Source organism: Marmota flaviventris, chromosome 1 (assembly GCF_047511675.1).
Source record: "Marmota flaviventris isolate mMarFla1 chromosome 1, mMarFla1.hap1, whole genome shotgun sequence".
Lineage (NCBI taxonomy): Eukaryota > Metazoa > Chordata > Mammalia > Rodentia > Sciuridae > Marmota > Marmota flaviventris.
In genome coordinates, this window is record NC_092498.1 from 148,137,776 (window position 1) to 148,157,859 (window position 20,084).

Below are 20,084 nucleotides of genomic sequence, written 5' to 3' on the forward strand. Positions count from 1 at the left end.
ACATTGTTCCAAAATTGCATTTTAAAAACCTTTTTTTTTTCAATTATCCGTGTCTCCCGATTATGTCAAGGTCTCAGTTTGGTGCTTCTGGGTTTTATTTTAAATTTTCTTTAAATAATCTCTGTTTTAAATAGTGAAAGATCTTTTGGCTTTGAACTTCTGGAAGAACAGAGTAGTTTAAAACATTTGAATTTCTTTTTCTTTTCAGTTATAAGACCTGTTTGAAGCAAGCTATGTTTCTCGAGATTAATAGTGCCCTCAAATAAAGGTTTTGTTTTTAATGGGGAGGGGTCCCAAGGATTGAAGCCAGGGCACTCAACCACTGAGCCCCATCCCCAGGCCCCCACTCCTCTTTCCATTCCCACCCCTAAAAGTCCCACCTTGGTGCTGCCCTCTCGCTGGGTCACAGCCTAGTCTCCCGCATCTGCGCTTGATCATGTGACCTGTGTGACTATTGGGATGTTAGCGGACATGCCTGCCTCCCCCTGCCCATCAGAGCAGTGAGAACCCCCCTCCGGGACATCCCACTGGTAATTGACACTGGTGGGATTCGAGCCCAGGCATGCTGGGGAGGTGAGGGGTGACAGGTGACGGCCCAGTCACTTCTGTGGCAAAGACCCTGGCTGTCACCTGCCACCTTTCCCCAAGTCCCTGCCAGCTTGTCTTCTGTGCCCTTTGCCTTTGAATGAGCCCCTCGCTGCCTCCAACAAGGTCTCTCATTAAGTGCGCGTGTGTGTGTTTAGTAATGATGAAGCACTTGTGTGTCGTACTTGACAGGAGGGTTTTTCCCTCCTGAGTTTAAAGCACCACTGGGAAACCATCAGTGGTACCAGAGTCAAAAACAAAGGGATCCCATCCGGAGAGACAGACTCGGGGATTCCCAGGTCTTCATTGAACAATCACCTCTCATGCCTGCAAAGCGTTCCTCCTCACACGCCCTGTGATTACTCGCTGTGATGATTGTGTTAGATGAATGCTGAGGATTTTTTTTTTTATTTGATCAAAAGCCGTGATGATGAACAGCCACACTGAATGGGTCTCTGACATTCCTGAATGCGGTAATGTCCCGGTGGGCAGTCAGTCCCCACACCTTGCCCAGATTCCCGGGTACTGGATCATTCCGTTCAGGCTGTGATTAACGATTGGCTCCTTGGCAGAAGAATTTCTGTGTGAACCAAACGCTTCCTGCCTTTGGTTTTTAGGAATCCAAGGTCACTGGGGACAATGGAGAACAAAGGTTCATCCCAGGCTTTTGAGATAGAGACAAAAAAAAACGAAGGTGGTGATGGAGCAGAGGATGGGATGGGAGAGGCGTGGGCAGTGGGAACGCACACTCCCCGGGACCGGGGAGCTCCAGCCCAGGAGGTGTTGTATTCTCAAGGGAATCTCAGAAAGGAGGAAGCCAATGAACCCCCATCAGGCTCCTGACTTGTGTTAGGTGCTGTGCTTGGTGCTGGCATTCATGTCTCAGTTCTGATCCATGAGAGAAGAGGACACGTCTACTAGGAGAGGGGAAATTCTGGGAAAGTCAGAAGAATAAAGGAAAAGGCTTGTTTTCTTTCCTTGAAATTGTCAGGTCTGACGTGATGTGATGCCTGGAACTGCAGCAGTTATGTTGTGGCCATGAGGAGGATCCGCAAAACAGAAGAATGAAAAGAACTTGGGCCCTTGATGACATTACTGAGCTGCTGAATTTAGCCATCTTTTGGCCACCTGACCTTATATCTTCTTATGATTACTTGAGAGAATACATTGTCTTTCTCTCAGTTGAATCCGGATTTTCTATCAGCTAAAATCATACAGATGCAAGCACAAATTTTTACCTCCATTTTACAGATGAAGAAAATGAAGCCTGGTATGAACCTAGAATGCCTTAATATGAATTTTCTAGGGGTGGTAGGATAGTTTTTGAGTGTTGGTGGCCTTTCCAAACGTGTCCACTTGCCATTTCTCTACAGAGGGCCTTGTGTTAGGGTGGGTGGAGCTGGGACTCAACCCAGGGCCACAGCTCTCAGCACCCTGAGGTCCTTAGTGTTGGAGCAGGGGTCGGATTGTGAGGTCAGAGGGTCCTGCTTGCTCTCAGCACCACATGCAAAGGCACCCGCACTCCCTCAGATCTGCCCTTCCTCCATCTGGGCGGGGCTGCTGAGATCTGGAGACTGGCCACCAGGGGTCGCTGTGGTCACACCTGGGGGCCTCCGCAGAAGAGACCTGAGGGGAACTTGGAACTTGGGGTCCTCGTCAGAAAGAAGCTTCCTGAGCTCCTCCTTAGGTGAGCCGAGTCTGTGAGACCCAGGAAATACCCCCATCCCCGAGAAGGGCAGAAGGTGGCCTAAACTCGCCTCTGGAGGGTCAAACTGCTGTGTGTCCTTGGACAAGTTGCCTCCTCTCTCTGAACCTCAGTTTTCTTTTTTCAAAATAGGGGTATTCACCCCCACTTCTCAATGGTGGGTTTCCTCACTCTCCCTGAGGGTCTTCCCATGCTTTGTGCCTCGCTTAAGGTGGTGGATGAAGACCAGTTAGGATGTGGCAGTCCCAGAAATAAACCCCATCATTGCAACTGGGGAAACTGAGGCCTGAAGAGAAGGAACTCAGTTTCCTCAAGTCTACTGGGGGAGGAGAATCGAAATTCAAAGTAGTTTCTACTGAACGCCTGCGGCTCTTGCACCCCTGTAAAGTCCAAAAATTGTAAGGTTGTCAGGTTCCCCCTGGTGGCTCACCTCTGTAATTGCAGCTACTCCGGAGGCTGAAGCAGGAGGATGGCAAGTCCAAGGCCAGCCTCAGGAAAGTAGTGAGACCCTGTCTTGAAATAAAAAGGGCTGGGTGTGTGGCTCAGTGGTAGAGCACCCTGGGTTCAATCCCCAGTACCAAAAGAAAAAAAAAGATACTGTAGCCTTGGTGAGTTGGGCTCATGTGTTGATCAGCCTCAGGTTGCAGTTGACAAAGAGGTGGCTAGAGGGACCATCACTTTGCCCAAGCCACATTGCTCATGGGGGCAGACTAGCTCGGTCTGACCACTAAGCCCCAGTGCCCTTGGGGAGGCCCTTCTCACTGTACTAATTCAGGGGCCACCTCTGCCTCTGATAGATCTAGAAATTGAGGCTCTGAGAGGTCCCCCAAGTTGTCCAGGGTCACGTGTGGTGGTGGTGGCGGGATGCCGAGGACAGTTTTGTTGCCTCCCCCCACCCCCCTGCCACTCTGGTAAGCTGCTGATGGTGGCGATTTAAAGAGAAAATTACCTGGCTGCTGTAGCCCCACCTTCCAGGGGGCGGGCTGGAGCGGGCCACGCCCCCTTGGAGCGGGCCACGCCCCTCAGAGACCTCCTGGCGGCTCAGAGGCCACGCAGTCCCGTGGGACCTCACGGGAGCTTGTGGGTCTCCGGCTTGGAGTTGAGGCCAAACGGGCGCTAGTTCAAGGTCTTGCTTTTTGGAGGTCAAGCTCAGGAGCCTGAACTTGTCCTGGCTTCCTGGGGGACAGGTCTAAGACATGGATCTGAGTCCAGAAAACAGGGAGCCACCCTGGAAAAGTGGGTGCCTGCTGACTCGGGTCCCTCCACTGCCCTCTGCTCCTGGGGCCCCCTCTGCTCTGGGGCAGCTCTGATTGCCAGAGGACGAGGCCATCTCCTGGTGGCCGAGTCGGGACATGTTAGGAATAGTGACGTTAGGTGCGGGCACCCCTGGCTACTGAGGCTATGAGCCCAGGAGGGTTCCCTGGGGAGGAGGACGTCAGGGTTGACACAGAAGGGTGCGGCTCCGAAGGAGGGGCGGGCCAGGGAGCCCCTTCATCAGCCTGATAGCGGGGTGCCCGGGCCGCGGACCCATGGGCCTGGCTTCTGGAGCTGAACCGGCCACGGGCAGGGGTCGTCTGCAGAGCGCGGCAATCGGGAGCTCAGGCTGGGAACTGGACAGGCCTGTGTCCTCTGCCAGCTGCCTCTCCGTCCTTGGGCCTCAGCTGGACAAAGTGACGGTCCTTCCTCAGCCCTCAGGACCTCGCGTGTAAAGCGCGACCATGCAGCATGCCGTGCTGAGTGACCAGAGGACTAGGTGCTGTTCAGCTCTGAGCCTGGTGCCCCGGCTGTTTGCACCAGCCGTGAGCTGTGCCGGTGACAGCAACAACGTCCTGCCCTGTAATCCCCAGGGACTGTAGAAATACCGGGCAGGACTAGACATGCTGGAACAGCACCCATGCCAGAGGGTTCAGATGGGGAGACTGAGGCACCCAGGGAGTCCATGTCGGGGCAGGTACAGACCCTGGCAGGGCCAGGAGGTTTTCCAAGATGTAAGTGGTGGGCTGCCCAGACCTTCGGATGCGAGGGACCTGGCCATGAGCTCGGCTGCGGTCTTGCCTCTGCCCTTCTCCAGGTGGGTTCTGGGTGAACCAGAGAACAAGCTGGCACTGGGCTGGCCCTGATGGTGGCCACAGGTCCTCTGTGTCCCCATGTGTAAATGGGTGGTTGTGAGATACAAATGAGTGGCTCATAAAGTCCCCTTGGCATCCGGGGCCGGTGCTAATGATGCACTATCATGCTCCTTCCCAGGTCCCCCCAGCTCTGCCTCTCGGCTGGGTGCTGGGCTGCCTCACTGACCGGCTCTCAAGGGCCTGGGTCTTACCCGAAGCGGCTGCTTCCTCCCAAAGCCTCGGTTTCCCCCTCCACGGAGGCTGGGCAGCTGCTGGAGAACCCAGGGTCTGGAGCCCAGTACCCTCCTGGGGACTGGCTCCCTGTGCTGCCAGACTTGGGGGCCTGGTCTTGGGGAGGTGGACGCTCCCTCCTCTGCATTGGACTTACCAGCTGGCCACAGGGCCCCGCACATAAGAGGGATGCCTGGCTTCAGACTGGGGGAGGTTCTGAGTTTTCCTGGCCCAGATGTTGGGCTGGTAAGCCTAGGGGAGAAGCGCCTGGAGAAGCTGAGGCAGGATGTGCAGACTTGCTGTGTGACCTTGGGCAGATCACTGCATGTCTCTGATCCTCAGCTTCTCACTCTCAGACACCTCCCCACTTGCAAGGTGGTTTTGAGGCTCCCCAAACTAGCTCCAGGCACGGCAGGTCAGCCCAGCTGGGGAGGACACAGCCCGCTTCACTCCCGAGGGCAGGAAGAAAGAGCAGCACAACCCAGACTCCAAAGCAAGCGGACGGCGCAGACACCATTCTGCGTTTTCCTCTTTTTTTCTTTCTCTTCATTTTTAAAACAATATAGTGCGGAGCGCACTTCTCACAGTAGAATATAATGGTCAATTTTAGTATAAAAAAAAAACATTCTCAGAGATTCGTAAATGCACTTAGTGCTTGAACAGGCCTTGGAGAGATACAGTACCGGGCCCGAGCGCCAGGAGGGCCGAGACATGTGGGACTTCAGGCCTTGGGGACTTACTGGGGACCCCTGCCTCCCTTCCCCCCATGATCGAGGGGGGCCAGGCCCTGGAGGCCAGTCTGCCAGAAAGGAGTCGGATGGGGTCTCCCAAGTACAATCAGTAGGCTGCCCCCTTGCTGGCTCCCAGGAAACTTCCCTCCAAAGAAGGTAAGTGGGGTCCCTCTGAGTGGGGTCTAAGCTTGCAGGCCCATTGCCAGCCCCCATGGTGCCTCTTCCTCAGGATGCAGAAAATTGTAATAAATATACAAATCTAAGATGCAGGTGGTGTCCTCGAAGGAGGTCCCCTGTGCAGTGTGCAGCTTGCACAACTGTGCCCAGCAGCCCTATAAGATGTATTGGAGGGAAGGGGGGTAGATGTCGGTCCAGGGTACAGAGAATGGTGTGTGTGTGTGGGGGGGGGGGCTGCAATTCTATTAAGAAGAAATCTGGAGGCGGGGGGGAGAGAGACTGAGGGAGGAGGGACTGAGGTGGGGGTGACGGTAGGACTCTGGGGTCGGAGTGGTCTTCACCTGGATCAACTGGCAGGGGGGCCCTTTGGACCCCATGACTTCCTAAAGGCCCCCCTTTGCTCCTTTTTCCGGGAGACTGTGGGAAGAGACTCTGGAGCACCCCATTTCCTCCTGCACCCCACCCTGGTCGTCTGAGCCCCTCTTCTAGAGACCCAGAAAGAACCATTCCTGCGTTGCCGTGGCTTCTCTCTCCCTGCCTCTGCCGGCCTAGGTGGAGGGAGGCATGGACATCCCCGGCCCTCCCCGTGTCCTGGGGTAGCCGATGGGGTGGGGCCTCCGAGGTCATCCAGCCTCTCCCGGTGCGCGGCACCGAGGCTTCCCTGCGGGCTCGGCGGGCGCAGGGCCGGCCCCTGACCCCGCCTGCAGCCTGCGTCCCCGCCCCGTCGGGCCGTCAGTCCGCGCCTGCGCCGGGCGGCCTTATCTGTAGACGGGCAGGCGGATGTGGGCGTGCTGGTGGTCGAGCAGCCGGGGCACGGCCACCGTCTCGTAGCCCTTGCCCAGCATCTGCTCCTTGATGCAGGGCGGCCGGATGTCGTTGATGAGGTACTCCAGGGACTGCAGGCTGCTGCTCAGCACCGACGTGTTGCACACGCTCTTGCTGGGCAGGCCCGAGAGGCCGTCGGCCGCGGGCCCCGCCAGCTCGCGCGCCGTCCCGGGCCCCAGCTCAGTCACCGCCACCGCCGCGGCGGCCGCCGGGTTGTAGCAGTCGCTGGTGGGGGTCACCAGCACGCTGTTCCAGGGGGCAGCAAAGTACTGGCCCACGGCGAAGCCGGCGGGCAGCCCCTCGTAGGCCCGCCCGCCGCACGCCTCGGGGGACTTGCTGGCCGCCGCGCTGCTGCCGCTGTAGGCGCGCAGGGGCTGCGGCGGCGGGGGCGGCTTCTGGGGCCACAGCAGGTAATCCAGGCCGCCGTCGGCGTAGCCTGCGGGCTTGGTGGCCCCCGCCAGGGTCAGGGCCGGCGTGGCTCCCTGGCCCAGCTCGGCGCCCTTGCGGCAGTCGGGCAGCCCCGCGGTGGCCGAGTAGGCCATGCTGGGGAAGCTGGGCACCGGGCCGTGCTTGGCCGGGCTGGGGTGGGGGACGGCCACACCCTGACAGGCGGCGGGTGCAGCGCCGGGGGCCTGGCACTGCTGGTTGAGCTGGTAGAGGATGCTGTGGATGGAGGGCAGGTTGGAGGGCGGCAGGGGCAGCCCGCGGCCGGGCAGGGGGATCACCGAGGCCGTGGTGGCCGCTGCGGGCAGGCTGGGTGGCGGGGCAGGCGCCTCGGGGGGCTTGGGGTAGGCGAGGGGCCCCAGGGTGCTGGGGGCTGGGTAGGGCGCAATGCCCACCTGCACGGTGGCAGGCGACAGCTTGGTCCGCTTGCCTTCTGCGCTCTTGAGCACGCCCTTGGCCGGCCCGGCGGGTGCGGCCCCGCTGGAGGAGGACACGGCGGCCTTGACGATGGCCAGCAGGCCCTGGTAGCCGCTGCTGTGCGGCGGGTAGGGGCTGTAGCGCTGGCCGCTGGTGTCGTAGCCATTGACCGTGCGGCTGAGGTGCTTGTGCTGCGGCACCCGGATGTTGGTGGGGAAGATCTTGATGGACAGCGGGCTGTTGGCCACCTTCTCGGCGTAGGCGTCCAGCTCGGCCGGGCTCGGGTAGCGGGAGGAATGCATGGAGCTGGCCACCGTCTCACCTGCGGGGACAAAGGCACAGGTGAGGCCCAGAGACTGCACCCTCCTGCTGCCCACGACAGCTATGGGCCGCCCAGCCCCCTTGCCCTGTCTGTTCACTCCTTCCAAAATTAAAGCTGTGATGTACGGAAAGTGCAGGCCTCATGGGGTTGGTGGACTGTCACAAATGGAGCACACCCAGGCGACAGGCGGCACTGCGTCCCCTAAAGTCCCCAACCACACCCGAGTTTTCCTGAGCCCTAACAGGACAGGCTGCTCATTTCTGGTTTCCACCCATGATGAGATGGAGCCCCACACCGCACCTGGTGTCGCTGGTGTCCTAGTGCCTGTGTCACTTAACGCTGTTGGTGAGATTCATCAGGGCCGCGTCACTCCTTCACTGCTATTAGCAGTGGGTGGGCACAACTGGCTCTGCCCCAGGGGAGTGGGTCATGATGGGTGGAGCTCCCCACCCCTCTAAAGCCCCTCCTGGGTCCCGAGACATCTCTGAGTGCAGCTCACAGCCTCTCTGGGGCCAAGGTAGTAGGGACAGGGGCTGCACAAGATGGAAAGACCCTGGGCTCTGGGGCTGGATGGGACTGTGTGGCCCTGGGCAAGCTGGCTGCCCAGCTGAGCCTCAGTTTCCCTGCCTGTGGAATGGGTCTGCAGGGTGACCTGGAGGAATGAGGTCACCACTCTGGACCTTGGTTTCCTCATCTGTAAGATAGTGCAATGCTATTATTAAGGCTACCTGTGAGGGGGCAGTTTTAGCAGAACCTGGTGCTGTTAATACCCCCTCCGCAGAGCAAGGGGCTCGTGCTGCCCTTCCAGGTGGCACAGGTGGGGCTGTTGCTGCAGACCCTGCCACTGTCGGCCTCCTCACTGATCCTCCCGGAGCCTCCCCTGTTTGCCAGCTCCCAGTTGATCTGAGTGAAATGCCTGCCCTGGAGGCGCGTAGGCTAAGGGAGTGGATCCCGCCAGGGGGGCAGGCAGCTCTCCAGAGGGAATGGATCCCAGTGAAGGGCTGAATCCACGGTGGCAGGGGTGAGGAGGGAGGGGAGTGGACATGGCAGGGCAGAGGTCCAGAGGTGAGGGAGGACGTCCCGGGTGGGTACCGTAAGTAACCTAGGATGAGCGCAAAGGCCAGAGAAGGCTTGCGTGGGAGGAGGGACAGAGAGGTGCCAGGGAGGGGCTCTCACAGGGGGCAGCGGGTCTCGCTGCAGGGGTACACTGGTGACATCTGGAGACATGTCTGGTTGTCACAGCAGCGGGTGGAGGTGCTGCTGGCGTCTGGTGGGTAGACACACATCCCACAATGCACAGCACAGACCCCCACACACCAGGACCCCTCCAGCTCCAAATGTCAGCGGGAGCAGGATGGAGAAGCCCTGCCTGGGGGCAGCGGGCAGCCACGGGCGGAGTCCGGCAGCAGGAAGGGAGGAGGTGGCATCACACACCGTGCGGGGGCTGGGGCCATGTCCCTCTGTCCTAACCTGGGCAGGGCAGGTGAGCCCACGGTGGGTCCCCATCCTGACCCCGCCTGGGGCAGCCCCCTCCTAAGTGGCCTCAAATAAACTCAGTGTGGAGAATGGAAATGTCACTTTGGCCAACGGGGGAATCTTTCTCCGAGATTGGATTTAAACTACATTATACAAGCAATTTCATGGACACTTAGCGCCGCTCGGAGAGTCCCTCAAAAAAGGGACCCGTTCTTCATTTGCCAGCCATAAATCAGCAGTTGCTATAATGAGCACAAAAATGTCACTTTTATGCAATTTTACAGATGAACAAAACTGGTGAAATTAGCTGTGGTAACCCGACTAGAGTCAGCAAAACCAGCTGCCGGGGAAAAAATTATATCTGTATGTATTTTCGTTCCTCTTAAAGTCTCTTCCCAAGCAAGTTTCTGCCGTTGTGGTGTGAAAACTCATTTGTCCTCACCATTATACTTCCATTTGGAGTTTATCTTGAGTATCCAATGAGCCACCAACTGTGAAAATGATTAAATCTACAAAATCTATCTAATGGATGGAATAAATTAGGTGTTTAAAACCTTAAGAAGGGGGAAGAAAGCGACGAGTGTTCCCGGCCTCCACTCATTCAAGGAAGGGGCCTCCTGCCCCCACCTGGCCAGCTGGGCTCCTGGAGGGTGGTGCGGACCCTCTGGCTCTTGTGGGACATGACCGTGGTGCCAGGACATGGTGCCATTTGGCAGGCACATACAGATGCCAGCCTCTGTGCCCAGGGCTCTTCTTGGTGGCTCTTGTTTGGAGGACTTGGCAGCTCTGGGGGTCACAGATAGGAAACAGGTCCTGGCATTCGGGAACTGACCCCCGAGACCCACCACTGCCCAGTGATTCTGACCCCTGAATTCACGCGCTCTTGTGGCACCCCGGACCCACGCCAAGCAGGGCTGGTGAACCGTGTGGCTGGAACACGTGGATGGGGGCGTGTGGCTGCCGGAGCTTGGTCACAAGAGATGTCGTGGCTGCCTCTGGCTCTGCCTGCATCACTTGCTTAGGGGGGAGCCTCTGTCACAAGCGGATGCTGGAGCAGCCTCTGGAGAAAGGGAGATGAGTGGAGGCCTCTGGTCTCCAGGTCAGAGGGCAGCGCTGGGTGACGTGCTGACCATATCCTCCTGAGAGACGCCAAGCCACTCAAGGCAAGGGAGAGAGCAGAGGATGGCTGCTGTTTTAAGCCTCTGAGCTCTGGAGTCACCTGCCACACAGAAGAGATAACACCCAGGGTCTCCACTATACAGATGAGGCAAGGACACCAGGTTTCCCACACAGCCAGGAGAGCGAGCTGGGACCCATGTCCTCTGTCCACTTTCTGGGTCACAGTCACCCTGCCCAACCCAGGCAGGGCCCACGGAGAGCTGGGGGACTCCTGAGCCTCACTCTTCTTCAATAGAATTAAAAGGACCAGAGTCAGCCCAGGGGCTGGCGGAGGCAGGAAGGTGACCCGCTGGAAGCCCCCCAGTCAGGCAGCTGTCACTGCTGCCCAGGCCCCTGCCCTGCCCTGCCCCTCTGGCGGCCTGGAGCAGAGTCCCGCCTGGACAGACCCCAGTGGTCCCCCACACCCTCCAGACTCGGGCTCCTGTGTCGGCTTGCTGTGCACCGCTGTGTCCCCAGTGCTCCCAGGAAGAAGCAGATGCTCAAAGACACCACAGTGAAGGAATGGCGAGGCCATGACCCGGTGCACCATCCCGCCGCTCCCTGTGCCCCAGCAGCTGTCCCCCAGGCCCCGCCTGCCATCTCCTGGTCCCCCTGCATGCGGGCAGCATACTGGGCCTCGGGGACCAGCACCCATCAAAGCCAATAAAACCCCCCTGCCTGGTGGAGCTGGCATCTGGGGGTGGGGGGCAGCAATCCATCCCGCCAACAGGGACCAAGCAGGAAGGACGAGTGACGTGACTCTTGCAGAGCGGAGCCTGGCGCCTCTGACTTGGCGTGGCTGCTGGAGTCCACTGAAGAGCCTAGAAGTGACGCGACTTCCACAGCCCGCTATAAAGCCCATGCGACTGGGGTGACGGCTGGAGGCAGACTAGAGGTGTGGGGACCTCGGGGCACTGTGGGGACCTGGGTGTGGACCCCATGGAGGAGCCCGGGCTGGGGAAGACCCAGGTCACAGGACCCAGCTGGTGATGGGGGAGGGGCCCCTCAGCCGGCCAGCAGCAGGGACTGGATGGGCACCAGAGTGAGCTTTCCCAGGCTCTGACGAGGTGGGGGATAGGTGGGTGGAGAGAGGAGTTGGTCTCCCTCCTTCCCTCTCCAAGGTGGAACCAGAACTTGAAGGAAACAGCCCCCGGCATCAACAGGGGCCACCCGAGGAGCGGCAGAGCATCCCGAGGCGGAAGGGAATTTTATCCTTGCCTCTCTGTCATCACCAGTGGCCAGCTATGACCGCTATTGACTCAGGATGGGGGAGGTCCCCCTGGGTCCTGGGGGAGGGGATGCTCTTAACCTCTGCATCTGGCCCTCTTCCAAACATCCTCCTTAACCCTTGGCATCGAGCAGCCTGCTGGCCACTCCAGCTGCCCCTTCTGCCCAGGGCAGAGGAGAGGCTGTGGCAGATGGCCTTATGGCACCTGAGGGGTGGAGTGGCATGCAGGCTCCTAGTCACAGACCTGGTTCAAATCCCAGCTCAGCTACACACTTGCTGTGTGACCTCGGTCATGTGAATGCCCCTCTCTGAACCTCAGTTTTCTCTTAGTATGTAAAATGGGTCAGTGCTGCTGCTGACCTTGCAGGGGGGGGGCTTCCTGGGGAGCGTAAAGGGCTGGCCTGGCTTGGTCCCTAGCCCATGGGCACCGTGGGTGTTGCGGGTGTTGGTTTCACTGAAGCCGCCACCACCTTGGGCTGCCAGGCTCAGACCTCCCTCGGTGCCTCCTCCCTTTCAGGCCCCTGGAGGGCGCACTGTGACCTGGAGAGAAGGGGGACTGGGGTGTGCAGAAACCAAGGTGCCCGGCTGTGAACCAGGCCACGCCTCGTGCTGTCCCTCACCCTGACCGTCTCTGCCCACCGAGGCCCCCATTAAGGGCTTGTCAGGAAATGTAAAAGGCTGGCTGGAAGTGCCGAGAATCGTCACCGCCATTAAGTTAATGTTATGGGCCTTTTACAGGTGCGTTAAATAGACGCGGTTATTAACGAGTATATTAAGCCAATTAAAGCCAGCCCTCTGAGTGGGATTTAATGTCGCCACAGGGAGACGGGAGGGGGCCTGGCTGCATGGCTGCCTGCTGGAGGCTGGGGGGGAGGGGGTGGGTGGCGACCACCGTGGTGAGAAGCTAAGCTCCGCTGGAGACCAGTCACCAGTTCTGCCACTTGCTGTGGGTCACCTTGGGCACGGGAGCCTCCAGTCCTCATCTGCAAGAAGGGACGAAGGGGTGGCCTTGTCACAGGGGATGCCGAATCACTGTGGTGCTCGATGCCCCCTGGAGCCCCTAACAGAACTGCTCATCCAGGGCGAGGTGGGACGCCAGCCCAGCATTCCTGGCCTCACTGTCCCCTGGGGACCGAGGCACCAGCCATGGACCTGGGTCCGTCCCTCCAGGGAGAGGCGTGTTCTGTCCAGCCCTCTCCACCCTTTGTTCTGGAGCTGGCCCCAAGTGACAGAGAAGCAGACTGAGGCTCAGAGGGGACAAGTCCCTAGCCCAAGGTCCCAGGGCTGGGAGTGGCGAGCTGCAGGCTCTGGAGCCACCTCCTGGATGGCTCTGTGGCCCCCCGGCTCCCACTGGCTCACAGAGTGTGACCCCGGAGCAGTGGTTCCCTGGGTGACTTCAGGTCCTTGGGTGTAGAGTGGGGCTGCCTGTCACTTTCCCACAGGAGACAATGACAGGTGTGCGTGGCACATAGTAGGTGTTCAGACCTGTTGCCTCCTCCACGAAGGCTCGCCAAGACACACGGGGTGTTATCTGGGTTAAAACGGGGGAGCGAGGATGTCTCAGGCTTCAGGACAGAAGGGGCCCCTGGGCACAGGGCCTGGCCCCAGCCCCCAGGGAGAAGCGGCCCCACATCTGCATTCCCCTTCGCGGTGACACTCCGCCCTTGGAGGTGGCAGCCTCCTGAATGCTCAATTAACGTGACACTAATTAGCTGGTGGCACCAGCAGAATCCCTAATGAGGTCGCCCGGGATGGGGAGGGGGGCCGCCTGGCCAGGGCAGATGCAGCTGTTCTCTGGCCGCTGCTGGAGTGGCAGGGCGGCTCTTCAGCCCTTGGATGTCCCAGGGACACGGCCCGCCCCAGCCCCCTGACCTGGGTAATGGTCTGAGGGTCAGACCTGGTTAGAAACCAGCTGTTCCAGTTACCAGAAGGGGACCTCTGGGAAGTGACCACAGCCCTCTGTTCCCCTGGGGGAAGGAGAGAAGATCAAATGAGTGTGTGTGTGTGTCAGAAGGCTGGTATACAGAAGGTGCTCAGCAGAGGCCGCTGCCCAGACATGTGCCCGGACATTCAGGGATCCTGCACATACAGAGGTGGGCAGGGGTGCCCAGACACCCACTCACACCCACACACACGCCTCCTCACCCCGAGGCCCAGCCAGAGCCCTGGGGTGGCTGAGGGACCCTGTAGGGGAGCCTGGGGGGTGCTCCTGTCCCCCTTGGCCTGACTTTCAGCCCTGGCCTGGGCTCAGTCTTGGAGATCCCACTCCCCCTCCCCCAGTGCTCAGGGACCGCTGCTGCCTGGTCTCTGCCCCTCTGGCCATATGTCACACGGGTCTCCGTCCTCGCCTGTGTTGGCCTGGCGCCTGTCTGCCCCGCCCACCTGGCCTGGGGCTCCAGCCTCCTCTGGGTCCGGTCCCCATCCTTCTCTTTCTGGGGCTCTTTCCCGGGAGACGGTCCGTGGCAGTGTTGTGGACACCTCTCTTGATGTGTGGCCTCTCTTGAGTGTTCATGTGGTCTGATGCGTCCTTTAGTTGTGGCCTCTCTCTCCTCTTGGAAGCACTCCCCACCCCGGGGATGACACTCTCCATCCTTGTCCTTCCACAAGGGGGAGGTCTGCCTTCTGGCTGTTAGAGCTGCTGTCTGACTGGGGTTTCTCCGTGTGTACGGTGCGAGGAGGCTCCACCTTCACCTATTCCCGAAGGACAGCCAGTTGTCTCAGCACTGGGGTGGATTCCCCGTGACCTGCGGGGCCCACTTACTCCTAGATGGAGCTCACTGTAGCTGTGGGTCCTGCCCTGTCCCAGCCTTCAACCACGGCAGTAAAGCCCAACGCCCAGCCCCGTACCTTATCAAGAGTGCCACACTGGACTTTAGGTCTTTCCTTCTCAACTTCAAAGTGAGCTTTTCAAGTCACACACACACACATACATACACACACACACACACACACACACACACCTAAGATGTAGGGCAGAGGCCGGGCGTGGTGCACACCTGTCATCCCAGCAGCTCAGGAGGCTGAGACAGGAGGATTGTGAGTTCAAAGCCAGCCCCAGCAACTTAATGAGGCCCTAAGTAACTTATCAAGACCCTGTCTCTAAATAAAATCTAAAAAAGGGCTGGGGATGTGGCTCAGTGATTAAGTGCCCCTGGGTTCAATTCCTGTTACCAAAACAACAACAACATTAACAAATGTAGGGGTTAGATTGAACATTTTTCTATCTTGGATCTCTGTCCCTGAGCATGGCACACGTCTAAGTTTATTTAGGCCTTTTAAAGATAGCAGGAATAAACTTTTATTTTTCTGTACAAATGCCATTTACGTCTTCTGCCGACTTATTACAATTTTAAATGTTATACCAGGAACTTAGATGAAATGGACACATTCCTAGGCCTAAACTACCAAAGCTGACTTGAGAGACAGGAAATCAGAACAGACCTAATAGCAAGAGCATGAATTAGAAATCAAAACACTACCCACCACCACGCAAAGCCCCGGCCAGGATGGGTTTGCTGGCGAATTCTATCAAGGGTTTAAAGAAGAATTATTACCAGTTCTTTATAAACTCTTCCCCCAAAGAGAAGAGGGAACACTCCTAAAGTGATCCTGGGAACCCAGCATTATTACCTTAATACCCAAACAGAAGACCCCTCTCCCCCACCCACAAAACTGTATATATACACAAAACCTCTCTGCGTTGTGAGATAGAAAAATCCACAACGTACCAGCAAACCAGATCCAGTCACATAAAAAGAACTACACACTGTGACCAAGTGGGACTTGTCCCAGGAATGTAAGGTTGATTCAACATCAAAAAATCAATTAAGGTAACACCAGATCCACAGAAATAAAGGGCAGCTACCCCACGGTCACTTCAGTGGAGGCAGCAAAAGCATGTCCCCCTCCACATCCTTCCAAGTCAAAGACACCGACGCCCTGGGAGAATCCCAGGGCCGACTTCATACCTAATGGTCAAAGTCTGAATGTGGCCTCCGGAATGAGGAGGGAGACAGAGACACCTGGTGTCCCACGTGTGCCGCAGGGGGCTTCCATTGCCAGGACAATTAGATGAAAAGCAAGGAAGGACCCTCCTATGAGAAGGGAAGGAGGAAGGCATCTCTATCCACAGATGCAAACACCATTCGAATACACAAGTCCCACGAGGCTGCAGGACACAAGATCGTGACACAAAGATAAACTGCATCGTCTACACACTCGCACGGAGCAATTAAAAAATGAAATTAAGGAAATGGGCCGGGGATGTAGCTCAGTTGGTAGAGTGCTTGCCTCGCATGCCCAAGGCCCCGGGTTCAATCCCCAGCACCACAAAAAAAAAAAAAGAGAAAAGAAATCGATCCCGGGGCTGGGGCTGTGACTCAGTAGCAGAGATCTTGCCCAGCATGCACAGGGCCCTGAATTTGATCCCCAGCCCAAAAAGAAAAAAAAAAAAAAAAGAACCAATTTCATTTACAATAGCATCAAAAATAATAAAGTACAAATAAATTTCAACAAAAGAAGGGCAAGATATCTGAAAACTTGAAACCCTTATTGAAAGAAATCATTTAAATAAGTGGGAGGATGCCTTGTCAACGTGAATTGGAAGGCTTGGTGTCGGATGGCGTTCTCCCCAAATTCATCCACAGACCCAAGGCAACCCCTCTTTGAATCTCACCGGGCCTCTTAGCAGAAATTGACAAACTGATCCTAAAATTCATGGGACCCAGGACATCCAAAACAGATCTGAAGGACAAAGTCGGAGGAATCACACCTTCTAACTTTCAAACTGACTGCAGAGTCACACTCATCAAGACACAGAGACAGGAATGGAGAACATTGGAACAGAGAGCCCAGAAATAAATCGTCACCCTCACAGTGATGTATGCCGGGGTTTCCAGAAAACTCAATGGGGGGAAAATTGGTTTCTTCAAGGAAGGGTGCTGAGACAACTGTGTCCACGTGTAACAGAAGGAAGTGGGCAGCCTTCCTACACCACACACACAAATTAACCCCAAATCTATCAAAGACTAAATGGAGGAGCTAAACCTAGAAAACTCTTGGGAGAAAACACGGGGTCCACTGGGGTTCATCTTCAGGACCTTGGATTATACAAAGCCTTCTTAGATAAAACGCTAAAAACCCAAGTGACCAGTGACATTAAAAACTTTTGTCTTCAGAGGGTACCATAAAGAAAATGCACAAGATCACCCCAGAATGGGAGAGAATATTTGTGAATCAGGCGTATGATATAGGACTTGTATCTAGAAAACATGAAAACCTTCTATAACTTGATAAGAAAGAGACCTGAATTTAAAAGGGGCAACAAGTCAGGGGTGGTGGACCACACCTGTAATCTCAGCCATTCAAGAGGCTGAGACAGGAGGATCAAAAGTTCAAGGCCAGCCTCAGCAACTTCACAAGACTTTTGTCCCTGAATAAAGAAGTAAAAAGGACTGGGGTCAAGTGAGCGCCCCTGGGTTCAACCTCCTCAGTCATTAGGGAAATGTGAATTCAAACCACACTGAGACGCCACCTCACACCCACTAAGATGGCATAAAACAAAAAGGCAGAGGATACCGCATGTGGGTGAAGGTGTGCAGACACAGATCAAACAGGCAACAGGGCAGCCATTCTGGAGAAGACCCGGCGCCTGCTCAGAAAGTCAACTGTGACCGCGTGAGCTGGCGGTTCCACTCCTAGGTACATACACAAGAGAAATGAAGACATACATCCATAGGAAACCTGTACACAAATGTTCCCAGCATAATTCACAACAAACAACAAAAAAGTCCATCAACTGATAAGTGGATAAATAAAACATGGCATAACCATATAATGGATTATTATTCATCAATAAGAAGGAAGGACGTGCTGATACACACCATGATGTGGATGAACTTTGGAAATGATAAAGGAATTAGCGTAGAAGTGTCCAAAACAGACAATTTTGTAGAGACTCAAAGTAGTTCAGTGGTTGCCTGGGGCTGAGGGGGCTGGGGAGAAATGGGGAGTGACCACTTAATTAGTTCTCGGGGTTGAGAAAATGTTCCTGAATTTCAGAGTGGGGAGATTGCATGACTCGGTGGATAGAATAGAAACTCCAACTCCAGCCTGCAACCAGTTTGTGTCAATAAAGTTTTATTGGAACACAGCCACACCCACAGTTCATTTATGGAGTCTATGCCTGTCTCCTACTGGACCCTAAAACTTTAATACATCCTACCAGAGACTAAATGCCCTGCAAGGCTGAAAGTATGTACTCTGCACGGAATGTGTGCCCACCTCTGTGGTACAGTGCGATTGTGTTCGTATGTTGGTCTCATGATCTGGCTGAAGTCTCATTCTCTTGGGTTCCCTGGGCAAATAGTTTTCTGATCCTTTTTTTTTTTCTGGTACTGGGGACTGAACTCAGGGGCACTCAGTCACCAAGCCACATCCCCAGCCCTATTTTGTATTTTACTTAGAGACTGGGTCTCACTGAGTTGCTTAGGGCCTCGCTGTTACTGAGGCTGGCTTTGAACCGGCGATCCTCCTGCCTCAGCCTCCCAGGCTGCTGGGATGACAGGTGTGCACCACCTTGCCCGGCTGATCCTTCCATCTTTTAATTCACTTTTCCTGTCTTGCTGTGCTGGCTGGGACTCCTGCAGTGTGAACAGGCGATGACTTGGACCTCTGCTCAGGAGTACTGGTTAGTGGATGTGGCTCGACACTGTGGCAGATGAGGGAGGCTGCCTGCCCTCTCGATGGCTTGGCTCAGAGCTTATTTTCACTTGTGAGGTCACAGGTGGGGGTTTGGCCCTCCTCCTGCAGTGGGGCGGTGTGGGGCCCTCTGGCTGCAATTGGCAGCAGCTACATCATCGAATCTGCTGCAGAGGCCAAGGTTTGTTCTGAATTTTATTGGAATTTAAATGGCCCCCTTTCTTCCATGTTTTGTTAGTGAAGCAGTGGTCCTGCTGGGATGCTCAGGGGCTCTGGTTCCCTTGGGCAGTAGCTCCAGCTGGGGGCTTCGGGGGGCCTGTAGGGCAGGGGTCAGGGGAGGGTGGGCGCTGGGCATGAGCTGGCCTTGGTCTATCACTGAGGATGAGAGATGGGTCAGGGAGCCCCATGTCCCCCTGTTGAGTATGGGCATTGGGCTGGGCTCCCAGCCCCCAGCTCCCAGCACTGGGGCTGCTGCCCGCGGGCTGTCCTCTTCTGTGCCTGCCCTCACATCATGGCCGAGGAAACTGAGGCCCAACCACTCACCTGCCCAAGACCATGCAGGTGCCCATTCAGGCACAGCCAAAATTTGACCCCTAGACCTGTCTCAGCCTGCAAGCCCGTGCCCTGGGGGTCAACGGGAGGAAGGCAGGTGTGCGCCCCCCACCTACTGAGGAGCAACTGAGGCTGGAGGGCCGCACCACTGCCTGAGTCCAGCAGAGGACAGAGGAAGCTCCCACCTACCTCCTGGGCAGCTGCCCCACCCCCAGCCCCCTTGGAGGCGGAAGAGACCAGTCCCTGGATCCCCGTCCACGGCCCCCCGTGCCTCCCTGGGACTCTGCGCAGCCCGTCTTTCAGCAGTGGTGACTCACAGTTTGTGTATTAACACACGATGAGAAAGCCAAATATTTATCAGTGGGAAGTTCTGAAGCAGCTGAAATCAATCATTTTCTGTCCCAGGGGTGGGCAGACCCTGCCTGGGACCCCGGGCCTCTGGCCAGCTGGGAGGAGCATAAGGCCCGAGGTAGGGGAGGGGAAGGGACTTCCCCCCTCCCTGAATTTTTCTTCTTTTTCTCCAGGTCACTTTCTTTGGTCACCTGGAATAGGCTCCTGGACACACAGATGAGGCCCCTTCAGCTCCCAGAGGTGTGACCTGCGGCCGGGTCTGGTTCACCATGCTCTGGGCATGCACGGAAGCTGGTCTTCGGGAGCTCTGTGTGGTCCGACTGCTCTGATCCCATTTTATAGGAAAAGGAGGACGGGGTCTCAGAGTGCCCCCTTCTCCAGCTGACCTTTAGCCATTGTCACCACAGATGGGCACAGCTGGGTGGCTTGTCTGCTTCACCCTATCTGACCCTCTGATGGCCTGACCCTCTGAAGGGGGAACACAGGCCCCAGGAGGCCGACTGACTTGCCCAAGGCCTGGTAGACTTTTCTCCCTTGGGGGGAAGCGGCAGGGCTGGCCCTTCCTGCCTGCCTGGTTCTGCCCAGGGCAAAAGGTCTCCATCACCCCAGGGTCATGCCCAGAAGAAAGGGGCAGGAGCCTCCTCCGCCCAGTGTCCAGGCACTGACCGGCAGCGGGGCACTGGATTCAATTTGCGTCTCTCCCTTCCTCCCTCCCTCTTTCCTGTGCTTTTCAATTACAGGCAGAGTCTGTCTTTTCCAATCAGCGCAGAGATGAGAAAGGACCCGTGCACGGGGTGGTGACCCTTCATGCTCTCTGGTTCCAGCCTGGGAGCAGAAGGGAAGGTCCAGCCCAAGTCACAAGGCTCAGCTCCTGTCTCCAGTTCCAGAAGCAAAAGGCAAGGTGGGGAGGCCCTGACAGCTGTGTGGCAGCAACCAGAGGTGAATGCGATGACTCTTGGAGGCAGTGAGTTCCTCCTGGGAGAATTATTTTTCTTTTTGCACAGTTATTGTGCACAAAGATATTTAGAGTACTGAGAGAAGCTGGGTGTGGTGCACATGTGTAATCCCAGCAACA

The 20,084-nt window shown here is 56.7% G+C and overlaps 1 protein-coding gene across 1 annotated transcript in view; it reads right to left on the minus strand.

The window, feature by feature from the left end:
- Positions 1–6,270: 6,270 nt before the first annotated feature.
- Positions 6,271–20,084, minus strand: part of Fam222a (family with sequence similarity 222 member A) — a 45,791-nt gene continuing 31,977 nt past the window's right edge. Inside the window, exon 3 of the mRNA XM_027923340.2 lies at positions 6,271–7,545. Coding sequence (XP_027779141.2) covers positions 6,296–7,545 — 1,250 coding nt within the window. The 3' untranslated portion in view covers positions 6,271–6,295. The remainder of the gene's footprint in view (positions 7,546–20,084) is intronic.